The 13,301-nt window shown below is 35.0% G+C and overlaps 1 protein-coding gene across 1 annotated transcript; it reads left to right on the forward strand.

The window, feature by feature from the left end:
- Positions 1-4,021: 4,021 nt before the first annotated feature.
- LOC143226718 (uncharacterized) lies at positions 4,022-11,318 on the forward strand. Its single transcript, XM_076458081.1, has 2 exons — positions 4,022-4,076; positions 8,575-11,318. Exons 1-2 carry the CDS (start codon positions 4,074-4,076, stop codon positions 9,637-9,639), a joined length of 1,068 nt encoding a protein of 355 aa, XP_076314196.1. The 5' UTR covers positions 4,022-4,073; the 3' UTR covers positions 9,640-11,318.
- The last annotated feature ends 1,983 nt before the right edge of the window (positions 11,319-13,301 follow it).

Genomic DNA, 13,301 nt, shown 5'->3' on the forward strand with positions numbered 1-13,301 from the left:
GGAAATGTAAAGAATATTTTTACGATTCTATCAGTGAGGACACAAATATACATTTTGTCAAGGTAGGATTCATCATCATATAAGGCAATTTTATTTTTCTAAGTTGGTTAGCCTTTTGAGTGGGTTACCTTAGGATGTTGTAGGACAGTAAATTTAAATTAGTTTATGATAAAGCTTTATAAGTATATGAATGATAAAGGCTGACTTTTTTATTAATGTATACTCGACATTGTAACAAGGCTGACTTTTTATTAGTGTATACTCGACATTGTAACAAGGCTGACTTTTTATTAAAATGTTGTATACTCGACATTGTAACAAGGCTGACTTTTTATTAAAATGTATACTCGACATTGTAACAGTATTTCAAAATGAAAAAGCAAAGCATCGTCTTTTTTTTTTTTATTGCCACAATTATTCAAACTCATAACTATAACAACAGGTGAAAAGAATTGTAAGCCTAATTTGATATTAAATAACTTAGTTGTTTTTGTGTTTTTCTTATGGCAAAGCCTCGCGAGACCAGGTATTGTGTTCACCGAGGGGAATCAAACTCCTGATTTTAGGGTTGTAGTAATTTAGTTGTTTTCTCAGTGGAATGCTACGCGATAAACTATTTGTACCGTTTCCACCACGAGGAATCGAACCTCGGAGTTTTAACTTCGTAAATTTGTGAAGTTGCCGCTGACCTACTGCTATACGCTTCATTTACTGAATATCATACAATAAAAACCCTATATTTCGAGTGATGTTGAAAGGTGGATCTTTTTTTTCTTAAGAGCAATCTGTAAATGACAAACTGAATGTCCACACCTCAAAAGGCGAGGCTACATTCGTATAGTTCACAAATTTGTCACTTGTGTACATTGGTTTTGTTCAGTCGTAACTTAAATTACGTATATTTTCCAACACTTTTGAACTTAAATATATAAGTATTTCTGTAAAATACTGAGTTTATCTGGCGAAAGTATTTTTATAATAGTGTTCTTTGGTTGGGCGGTTTATTTTATTCATTTTGTGAAAAATAAGGTCACGTCCAGTTCCGTAACAATAACAAATCAGTTTATTATTTCCTTAAAGTACATAATATTGTTACTTGTATACAATTGTACATGTAGGCCTAGATTCACGAATAATGCTATCACTTTCAAATTCAACAGTTTCAATACCTGATGATATTGCTACAAATGTACCAATTGACTTACTTGTACAATCACTCGTCTAGTCGATCAACTAGCTAGTTATACGCAATTAGTTGGCTGCTTGTTCTTTGAACGTATGAAGTAAATATTCGTTTGTAATAAATTATAGGAAATTATTCTCCAATTTTTCCCCGTAACGTAACAAACCTTAAGAGTGTAATAAAAATGCCAATATTGAAAATAAAACAAGGTAACTTCAATAACTTCATCAATGTGAAATAAGATGGGGTCTAAACCCGTCACTCATGACCTTTCTCATGTCAGGCCTCGCATGGCCAGGTGAGTTAAGGCGTTCGACTCGTAATCCGAGGATCGCGGGTTCGAATTTCGGTCACATCAAACATGCTTACCATTTCAGCCGTAGGGTCATTATAATTTTACAGTCAATCCCACTATTCGTTGGTAAAAGAGTAGCCCAAGAGTTGACGGTGGGTGGTGATGACTAGTTGCCTTTCCTCTATTCTTACACTAGATTAGGGATGGCTACTGCAGCCGTCCGTAATTTAGCAGTGTAAGACTAAAGTCCCCCAAAGTGGCATAGCGGTATGACTGCGGACTTACAACGCTAGAATCCGGGTTTCGATACCCGTGACGGGCAGAGCGCAGATATCCCATTGTGTAACTTTGTACTTAATTACAAACAAACAAAAAGACTATAGAGGGAAGGCAGCTTGTTATTACCACCCACCGTTAACTCTTTTACTGACGAATAATGGGATTGACCGTCACGTTATAACACATCCATGACTGAATGGGCGAGCATGTAGGGTTGGGCGGGAATACGAACCCGCGACCCAACCACCTACCTATGCCGAGCTCAAAAATAGTGACAAAAATAGGTTTGATATCTGCTGAGAGTTCAGATTTATTTTATATTGAACAACAAACGAACTTGAGAGTAAGCCTCACAGAATCAGCTTGACAGGAATTGAACACATGTATATCGAGTAGAAGCATGTATTCCTCAAATCAGACTACCTTGTGTGGCGAGTGTTTTTTGTTGCTTGCGAAATATTTAGAAACAAATCAGCGGTTAGTAATGAACGAGTCAATTTTAAGTTTCCAGTTGGAAGAGTGTCAGATATTCAATGAAATATTTGGTTTAGTATAAGTTATCTACTACATAAAGTAAAGTAATACTTGTGCGTATACACATGTATCATCTCGTATCTGTTCCTTATACATTTCCACATTTCTTCATCAAGCAGCATCTTTTGTTATTGTGGTCAAAGAGCATGGTTCAACTGTGACAAGGTTCGACTACCCTCGGTAAACTCAACAGATAGCTCGATATGGCTTTGCTATAAAAAAACACACACAATCAGCACCAAACGTGACACAGTCATATAGGATGACATGAGGAAGGTCATCAGAGAGGTTGACCCCCCATTTAATTTTGGAAAAACTACTAAAACAGCACAATTTCATACAGTGCTACAGGATTACTTGAGGATTGTTTGTGTGTTTGTTTTTGAATTTCGCGCAAAGCTACACGAAGGCAATCTGCAGTAGCCATCCCTAATTTAGCAGTGTAAGACTAGAGAGAAGGCAGCTAGTCATCATCACCCACCACCAACTCTTGGGCTACTCTTTTACCAACGAATAGTGGGATTGACCGTACATTATAACGCCCCCACGGCTGAAAGGGCGAGCATGTTTGGTGCGACAAGGATTCGAACCCGCGACCCTCAGATTACGAGTCGAACTCCTTAACCATTATGGTCATGCACGTCATGCCATTCTGGTGTTTTTAACAATGAGAAATTAATTCCGATTGCACAACTAGCGAATACGACTATAAAGAAAGAACTTTTGTTATTACAAACACGCATCTTGTAAAATTAACATTGATTAATAAATGCCACGCTTTGATGACACATACTTCTCTACAAAAAATAAGTTAGCTCAACAGTAACATTTTTAGATAATACCAGTAATATTAGGCTCAACAGTAACATTTTTAGATAATACCAGTAATATTAGGCTCAACAGTAACATTTTTAGATAATACCAGTAATATTACAACATATATAAAACTGAAATGTTTGTTATTCACGTAATTTTTGTGATTATTCTATTACCTTCTCAAACCAGTGGCGTATTTAAGTAGGGGGCTCAGCCCAGAGCTTATGGTCTTAATCTGTCCCATTGATAATTTTATGTAAAATTACATGGAATGTAGTGCCCACACAACTTTAAATTGGTCGAAACATTTTCTTATGAGGGGGGTTTATATTGTGAATATTGTTTACTCACTTCTCTATTGTACTCTGACGTTCTAAAACATGCCTTTGCTTTTAACTTCATATCATTTTCTACTTTCTTAGAATATCTGAAGTTTGTGAAAATTGCTAAATATATTATTTTGTTTCTCACCTCATTTTTATATTTTATATCATTGAGAATTTAGCGTACAATATTGCGTTGTTTTTGTTTTTATTTTTTCTGTTTTGTTTAAATGGATACGTGAATTTAGTAAGAAACACATTTATAAATCAAAAATAATAACTTGAATAACAACTTTTTCACTTGGTAGTTAAAATTTTATTATTTTTTGTTTCCTATTCCGTACTTAAAGAGATTAAAGAATAAATAATATGACATGATCAAGCACATTTCATATAAGAATTTAAACACAATATCGTGCTAAATGAGAACAGCAAAAATTAGACTCCAGTAATTTTAAATTTATTTTAAATTTGACCAAATCAAAATATTTATTTTTTTTTTCTTTATGCCGCTTAACTCGAATAATTTGATCGTTCACTCGCGAACCGTCAGTAGTGTGATAGAGGGCGTTGAACTATATAAGTTAAATATCGGTGTACGGACACTGAAAGTATTTTTGTCAACAAGGAAAAAAAACAAACAATGGTAGGTAAGGGTAGTAGGTTTATAGATGTGATTTAAATAAGATAGCTACAAGGTAGCTGTACTTTTTGTGTTGAGTAATAAGTTAACTAGTTAATTTAAAACATGTAAGTTTATAATGACATTGTTTTAAGTTAACTAGTTAATTTAAAACATGTAAGTTTATAATGACATTGTTTCGCTTTTCAACTTTGTAATAGTCGTTGAATGTCTAGTTTCAGGAAATTAGTTAAGAGGTCGATATTTAGTCTTAAACTTGTTAACTTAGGAGAAACCAAAATGTGTTTCTTAAATGGCAGTATTATAATTGTTTGGACTCGAATGTAAAGTAAGGTTTCTTCAAAGACGGGTCTGTAAAAACGACTATTCTATAAAATCTATATTTTTTTTCAGTACCAAAGAAGGAAACTTGTGGTTGAGAGGATTAAAAGTATTTACCTAACTTGTTGAAATGTGATAAATGTATAGATTGTTTAATTCTTTTTTGTTTTTAAATACGATATCAGGTTCAGTTTGGAAGTTTTATAAGCCTTTAGATTTGATTTGATTTTTAATTTGTACACCATAAAGAGATAACTAGGAATGGTTTGTGTGGAGACTGGAATATTGTTGAAGAGCATTCGTTGATTTTTGTTAAAATAGAAAATGTATTTTAAAATTTTATGTTTAGACTAATCTCGTAGTGTAGAAGGTTGTAACTATATTCGAGATTTAAAACTTCCTTTAAAGGGGAAAAGACCTTCACGTTTGGAAGTAAGTGGAATAGGAGCTGGTGAAAGCTTGTTTTTTCTTCGAAGGATGGACATGGAAATTTGTATATTTCTGTTACCTAATAACCGGGAAAAGTAGTCATCTGTTAGGTTTAGAAGTGAAAGTATCGTGGGGGGTCTTGAAAATAAGAGGGGCCTTGTCATTAACAGAACGAAACTTTAAAAACGTGCCTTCTGTATGCCGCCTGCTGAACACTGGATTTATGATCAGTCCCGTAACTATCTTGCGTGGGCTTCTGGTGACACTGAACACTATTAGCTAAAGCTGATCCAAGAAGGAATTTGGTGACACCGTCTATTTGGTAACAAAGTAACGATTCAGATTAGCAGTGAGGGTGGGAATTTCCTGGAATTGTTTCAGCCTCAAATCGTGATGTACATTGAAATGTTTTGTAGGAGAGGGGTAGAGGCTGTTTGTAAAGTTCCAACTAGGATAATAATAGGGTTAGAGATGTGGACAAATAGGCTTATTAGCGATTCAGAAAACATGAAACTTTAACATTGTGTGAATAGCGTATTAGATTCAAATATAATTAAACAGAATAAATCAAAATTAACGTATTTAATCAATAAAAAAATTAGTACATCAGTAGAACATACACGCTAATGATGATGGTTTAGTTTTTGCTATTATCTTTATTAAAACAGCTGTAGTTGGAGATACCTTTACTTAAATCGATGTGTTTTTACCCTGTAAGTTTGTTTTAGTGTAGAAACAAGTCTGCTGAATCTGATACAGTGGATTTTTGTAATCTGCACATTTTGAGAACGTATGCTTATAACGAGAGGAAACTTGAGGGAAGTGTATGATTTGTTATATTTTTGTAGTTTACAAGTTGAGGTTATGGCTTCAAGGTGGCGCTGCTTCGGGAACTTGTGTACAATGCGAGTTTGGTTGAACATTTATGCATCGAAGTAATCTCTTATGTAGAATAGTGTATAAAATTTATCACAGATGCAAATCTATTTCATCAATAACTAGGAAACCCACGCACGAATTATTTGAAAATACTGACTAGTCCAAAGGACATAGCTAAGTGGTTAGGGGTTAGGACGCTCGACTCTAATTTAGTGTTGTACAAAGGAACGCAAACTTAAAATGTGGATGTTCTAGTATGCAGCCCCACACGCTAACCATTTAACTTCACCCTTTCCGGCCCAAATAAGACGACTTTTGCTGGGTGTTTTAGCACGTGTTTGGTGCAAAAATAAATCTGTAAACGTTGATTTCTTTCATCAGTGTTGTGACAGACTATTTTGGTTTATTGTCCGTATTTATTACAAATTTGTCCTTGGGTTTAAATGTATAAATCCGTAACTTAGCACTTTATCCTGAAGACTGCTGCTTGTTCAAATTTCCAAGAACCGTTTGCCCTCGGGCAACTTTTGAGCTGACGTCCCACTGCGTCATTTCTTTATGTTATGCATCGACTAGAATGCTGTCCACTATTGGTCAAACCAGTTCGCTTATTCTACAATTGGCGGGGTCAAAGTTAATTTAATTTGGACATTGGTGGCATAAACCAGAAGCAAAGTAAAAATAATCGCATCACCTCCGTAAGGCTTAGAGAGAATCAGTATTTAAGAAGAAATTCTTTACATTTTATTCATTACTAGCATCATGGAACCTACGCTGAGTGCAGGCCAAGTATTAGTTTCTTTTTATTTAGTAAATCTTTCAATAAAATAGTGTAGTATAGTTATGTCTTCATAATAAATGTTTCAATATTGCAAACTAACTTTATGAGAGCTTGAAGTAATTTTGAAATCTCTATAACCCTAACTGTACCTAAGATTAGATTTGATTTTTTCATCTGTTATTTGAATAGGTTCCTCAATAACGACATTTAAATCTTAAAATCACGAGCTCGCATCTTTATCTGGTTTTAATTAACAGTAGATAATGGCTGCGTTTTAGAATGTCTCTCATCTGGAAATTTTACTTTCTTTAGGAGTGTATTTCAATGTTTCTGAATGTAATTAGTTTGAAGTGTCATGCTGTTGCATATGAAATGTCGGATTTTAAAAAGAATGTAATAACAAGTACATATTTTGAAATAAATGTCTTAAACTTGATGCTTTTCTGCCAATGAGTTGTAAGTTTAAATTCCATCTTTTAAAGAATCTCCTTCGATGCAATGAAGTATTCGAAGGTCCTCTTAACTCGCATTTGATTTACGAACATTTGTTTTCCTTTAACAAATTTCCAAATGTTTACAAATGTTTAAAATGATAATCTATAGGAGAAACATCTGGTAAATATGGTGTAGGAGGGGAAGTTTCATACTGAAGTTCGATTAGTCTTTGGACAGTGACGTGTGAGACGTGAAGTCGAACATTGTCATTAAGCAGTATGAATTCCACTCCGATAGACTATCGCTGGATGTCTTCGTGACCCTTCTGTATAAGTTCACAACAATGTTTCTTTTGGGTTTAAGAATGAATGATGGATCACACCTGTTGATGACCACCAAACGCTGACCATGGCTCTTATTTTGTAAAGAGCTGATTTAGATACTTCATGTCAAGCCACTGTCCGGATTGTCGTATAGAACCCGTTTGTCATCACAGTTGACAGACAAGTCTTTAAAGGAACTGGTCGTTTTTGTTGCTAGTAAGGAACAAGTTTCAACTTGTTTGGTTTTCAAGTGAGTTCATAAGATACACATTTTTTGAGATTTTTCACCTTACCAAATGCTTCTAGATTGACGTTAGGAAACTGTTGAATAACAAACATTAAGTTTTGCAGGTAAGTTCTCTCAGTTTAACAAGTATCTGATTCAACTAAGGCCTTCAGTCCTTCCTCATTAATGACTGTGTGAGGGCGACTCCAAGGTTTATCTTCAAAGGTTTTCACCAAAGCGAAATATCCTAAACTAACTGTATGCTGTGTGCTTAGTACTGTACTATCACCAAATAATGATTGTTCGTGATGACTTTCAGCCACTAAAGTTTCAATTTTGCACGTAAATCCGATATCATATGCAACAGCCTAATATGTAAAGTTTTTATCTTTTATTGATAAAATTTGTTTCAGAAAGTTAGTTTAACATCAGCAGCATTACACTTAACTTTTGAACAACATTTATCTTTTGGTTGCGCGTGTATTACATCAACAGTTGAGAGAATTACCGAACAGATTGGAAAGGACGTTGGTTGGCTTAACTTGCTTCAAATAGGTTGAAAAATGCCCATAGCATAATTGCTTATGAAATTAATGATCCACAGTGATGTTGCTCGGGGGGAACGGGGAGGCATTAACAAAAGTGACCAATAACAATGTAAAGTGGGAAAATAGTTTATGAAAATCAAAGATAGAATTCCTGGTATTTCATTTTTGTGGAAGAAGCGGAGTCAATTTTGGGTGATTATTTTTTAACCGGTGCAGTTTCTTTTTTAGAATTCAAATTTACCGTTGAATAAATTGTACATCTTAAACCCGTACTGTATGATTTAACTTGTTTCATATCTGTCTAGTCCATAAATTATTTTAGTCCACAAACTGTGCAGTGGACAACAGATTGGTTCCACTGATGCACAGGCCACATGTCAGTATGTTGTGTACACTTGGACGTTGTCTTGTACCGAGTGTGGTTATGGTGGGATAACCTACTTCCAGGTGATATCAATTTTTTTTAGGGTTAGGTTTAAAACTTAAGATTCGCTAACTTGGATAGTGTCTATTTGTGTTAGAGAAGTTTTAATTGCTTAACGTTTTATTATTTTTATAGGAACGTGGTCGTGTACTTCGTGGTCGTACTGGTTCTTCAAGCACAACAAACTCCCCTGACACCAATTCTGAACAATTACCATGGTGGAACCCGATGTTTTCCTCCCGGTACAAAACGGAACTTTGTAACCAGTTTCAGGAATTGGGCGTTTGCAAATACGGTAAAGGATGCCTTTTTGCTCATGGACAGTCCGAAATTCGACAAATGAAACGTCATCCCAAATATAAAACGGAGCTATGTCGAGATTACCACACAAGCGGCGTATGTTCGTTTGGCCAAAGGTGTCATTTTATACATTCAAGTGTCGACACGAACGCCATGCTTAAATTACTCGGAGTTAAACTAGAAGCTGCTCCGCCCAGCCCTTATTCTCAATTTCCCCCACATGCTTTCATCTGGGGTTTTTCACCATATACGTTATCTATGAGTCTTTACCAGAGTACACCTTCTACCAACGGAACCCAGTCTTCCACAGGTGGATCCCAATTCTCTTCCACGAGTACTTTTCCTTTGAGCGTTTCACCACCTTCCTTATCTAGGAGTCGTCCCCAGTCGTCTTCTGCACGTGGATCCCACTCTTCATCAATGGGTAGATCCCAGTCTTCTTTCCCCTTGAGCGCTTCACCACCTTTCTTATCTGTGAGTCGTCCCCAGTCGTCTTCTGCACGTGGATCCCAATCTTCATCAATGGGTAGATCCCAGTCTTCTTTCCCCCTGAGCGCTTCACCACCTTCCTTATCTGTGAGTCGTCCCCAGTTGTCTTCTGCACGTGGATCCCAATCTTCATCAATGGGTAGATCCCAGTCTTCTTTCCCCCTGAGCGCTTCACCACCTTCCTTATCTGTGAGTCGTCCCCAGTCGTCTTCTGCACGTGGATCCCAATCTTCATCAATGGGTGGATCTCAGTCTTCTTTCCCCTTAAGCGCTTCACCACATCCACCATCAGTGAATCGTCTCCGGTATACATCTTCCACGGATGAATCACAGTGTTCTTCTCCGGAGTTGCCGTTCCATACCCCTGAACCACCTATAGGACCAGACTTGACCACCCTGAACCACCTATAGGACCAGACTTGACCACAGAATGGATCTTTCCAGGAATATTTGGAAATAATCAACTGTCATACGTTAGGCAGTCGGAAGATGGAAATTAACAAAAAAAAATCGAGTTTTATATTTAAGCTTGTTATGCTCATTTTAACTGAGATGTTAACTTGGTATGTTTTTGTGTGTATGTGTTCTAAATGGGTTTTCCACTTCTGTTATGTCTTTCTGGGTAGAGGTTTAAAATGTTAATATATGACGATGTAAGGGACTCCCTGCTAAATAAGTTTACTATTTCAAGTTTTTAAAGTAATGATACTGAAAATTACTTTTCCTTGTTGTCTGGCTTGTTGTACTACGAAATTGGGTAAAAGCTTTTTTAAAGCTGCTTTCAGTGATGTTGATTGTGATTATTTTTAAAGATGTCGTGATTGTGTTATATAAAAACGTACTTTTAACTCTTATGTTGTTCTTGTGAACAAAGCGTCTTTATATTCTTTTTTACTGTCTATATTTAATTTTTATTTTATAAGGGAATTCGATTTTATTGTTTGAATGTTTACAACTGATCAAGAATTTAATGTCTTTTTAACTCGTAAGTCAGCATGTCAAATATACTCGGGTATAACCAGTACTTGATACAAACTTGGACTAGCTAATTTGGATGTATTAATTTTGTAACACTTGTGAGGGGATGTTGATTTAATATTTTGTGATTAAGGATGTGATTTGGATCAGAGAAACGAACTTTTACCTGTATGGTGAGTTTGTTCATACGGACAAAAATCTATATTTATCTTTGTCTTTTTATATTTAATATTTTATTTTAAAAGTGAGTTTGGTTTTATTGTTTATTTACAACTGATCTTGAATTTATTAATATTTTAAACTCTCTTATTGCAAATCAGCATGTCATATATACTCAGGTATAACTAGTATTCGATAAAAACTTGGATTAGCTAATTTTGATGTAATTTTATCCTACTGTGATTCTGAACCATTCACATTATCTCACGGTGACCCGGATTTGATTATTGATTACTTGTTGATGATTCTGTTAAATGTTTCACATGGGATAAGTAATCGAAGTATAACCTGAGTTACTTTTTCATAGAAACGTTCTTGATATTTGTCATGCTTATGAAAAGTACAAATTGCATTTTCTTGAACTGTGATAGCTTGTCTGTGATAGTTTGACCACTAGATGTCACTCCTAATGGTGCCTCGAGTAAAGGTTATGTATTAATGTTTGTTATAAGTAATTGCAATGACAAACTTTAATTAGACTGACTTTATTTTGAAATAAATGTTTGACGAATGTGACTGTGTAGTTCTAATAGGCTATTCTGTGCCAATTTGTACCATTTAGGGAGCTACTGCGCTATTTAAACAACTTGTTACCCTAATATTTTATTAATATAACGTAACTTTTATAAAGTTTCACTCTAAATTTTAAGAAAATGAAACAATTGGTATGTTAAATGTTTCTTACTAGTAATATACAAGACAATTATCCACAAAATTGCTTTCAAGTTTCGCTGGAATTCATATATTGTCTTAATTGGGCTTATGCGCACTGGTAGTTCATTTTAATTTGAAGACTTGTATTTGGGCTTTAAACCTGCGGGTATTATTCCCAGTGTGAAGTCACATCTGCGAAAGGGAACACCAAAGCAATAAAGTCGGCCCACGAAAAATAACGAATTAGTTTTGATTTATCCAGTTGATTGCGTGAAATGGAAGTAGGGTTAATCTGAAGATTGCATTGTCATATGTTATCTGGAACGAGTCTCCGACTTCCTGTGATTTCAAATAACCGGAAATCTGGATTTGAATTAAACTGTGTACGTGTATCAAATTTATTTGTCACAAAGATTGATAGTTTTTTTTTAACTGAAATCTATTTTAATATACAAATAATACAATCTATAATAATGGAACTTTAGAATGGACGACAACTGCCTGTTATGCAGACGCAAGTGTAGAGAAGGATATTACGAAAGTGTTTAGTCTTCATGAATAGTCTGCCTAAACAATTCATCAACGAATCTAAGTTATTAAAGTTTTTGTATACAAATACTTTCAAACAGTCTTCTAACTGGTCTGCAACTCTATTTTATCCCAGCCTAACGAATAAATTTCATGTTGAATCGCAGATACTTAACTTTACGGGAATACCAGCTAACTCTATCATTCACAAGCGAGTTTTGTTCTTTATTAAAGTTGTGATGACTTTGTAGAAGTACTATCGGCTGAAGTTTGTAATGTTCCAAATATCTCAATGTTCGTGGTTAAATGGTGTAGTTTTCCTGTTAATAAACGTTAATCATAATTGTAGCTTCGGAGGCTTAGTGTATTGACTTTAACGCGTTGGTTTATATACTTTAAGAGGAAGGGTTTTAGAATTATCAAAAAATATGGGAAAAACATTTACTACCTAGAATAGTTTACAAATTTAGAGAATAAACGGGACTTTCACAATACACTCGTGCATTTCTAAATATAAAACAAACAGATAGTAAAATACACAGTAGGAATTCCGTTAGAATAGTTATACCCATGTAAAGTAATTCAACAGCCTTCTAAATTTTTTTTTTTCTCTACAGGTCATCAGAAGAGCCACGTGGCATTGTCGCTGTGTCAGTCGTGTATAGGCCGCTTTTCGGCTATTAGAGCGTCCCAAAGTCGAAAAGCGTCCGATATATATAACCGGAATTTAATTTTCGTACACCATCTGTGTCTGATAGGCCTAGCACCTAGTTAGTTCTGGCATTAACTATAATTTTATTATTAGTCGATAGAAGAAACCTGACGTTGATCAAAGGTCGAATCGTTGTTCGCTCCTCTACATAAAAAATTTTCTCAACTCAATCCAGCCGTTTTTACATATTTTTATCTAACAAGTTTTTTCTCGTCATCACAGAGTAAAAGTCTGCAGGACCTTTGACCACCTATCTTATTCAATACGAAACTTACAAAGCTGAAGAATACTCTAATTTAGTAATCGATGGACGCTATTTTTAAAACACAGTAAACAAGTATAAATACTAATAAAAAAAAAAATCATCAAATAAACCTACGTAAACCTTGCTATGAAACGCAAAAGAAGAGGCCAAACGAGAAATATAGAAGTGAATATATCACTTGATCCTGCTAATGACCGTGTAGTCGTCTCAACTTTACAAGAAAAATAACATCTCTACATTAGTGGTAAAACAAACAATCGTAAAATGTTATTCAGTTGTAAGATAGTTATGGAAGTAGTTTTATAAATGTAAGTAAAATGAAAGTTGATGTGCTGGTTAAACACCAAGCTTTCAATAAACAAAGTGAGGAAGCCAGTAATGTGGGGATTTTATTCTCCATATAAAGTTTAGACAGATTAGTCTGATAGGTGATTGTTAGCAGAATCAAGTGATATGTCCACTTTCATCGATGTCGTGTCTTTGTCCCTTTATGTCCAGTAGCCAGCCCTACGTGGATTTTTAGGTTAGGAATATTTTGTTTTTACCTCTAATACGTCAGTAATTACTACTTGAAGTATACGATAAACAACTGAGCTGTCTGTTATACAAACACCTGCTGGCGTAAATTTTAATAAATGAATTTCTAGTGACATAATTAAGGCAAAAAAATAGACAGTTACTAGAGTAGTTTCGCAGGGCAATAAAAGATAAAAAAAT

This window comes from Tachypleus tridentatus, chromosome 9 (assembly GCF_004210375.1).
Source record: "Tachypleus tridentatus isolate NWPU-2018 chromosome 9, ASM421037v1, whole genome shotgun sequence".
NCBI classification, from domain to species: domain Eukaryota; kingdom Metazoa; phylum Arthropoda; class Merostomata; order Xiphosura; family Limulidae; genus Tachypleus; species Tachypleus tridentatus.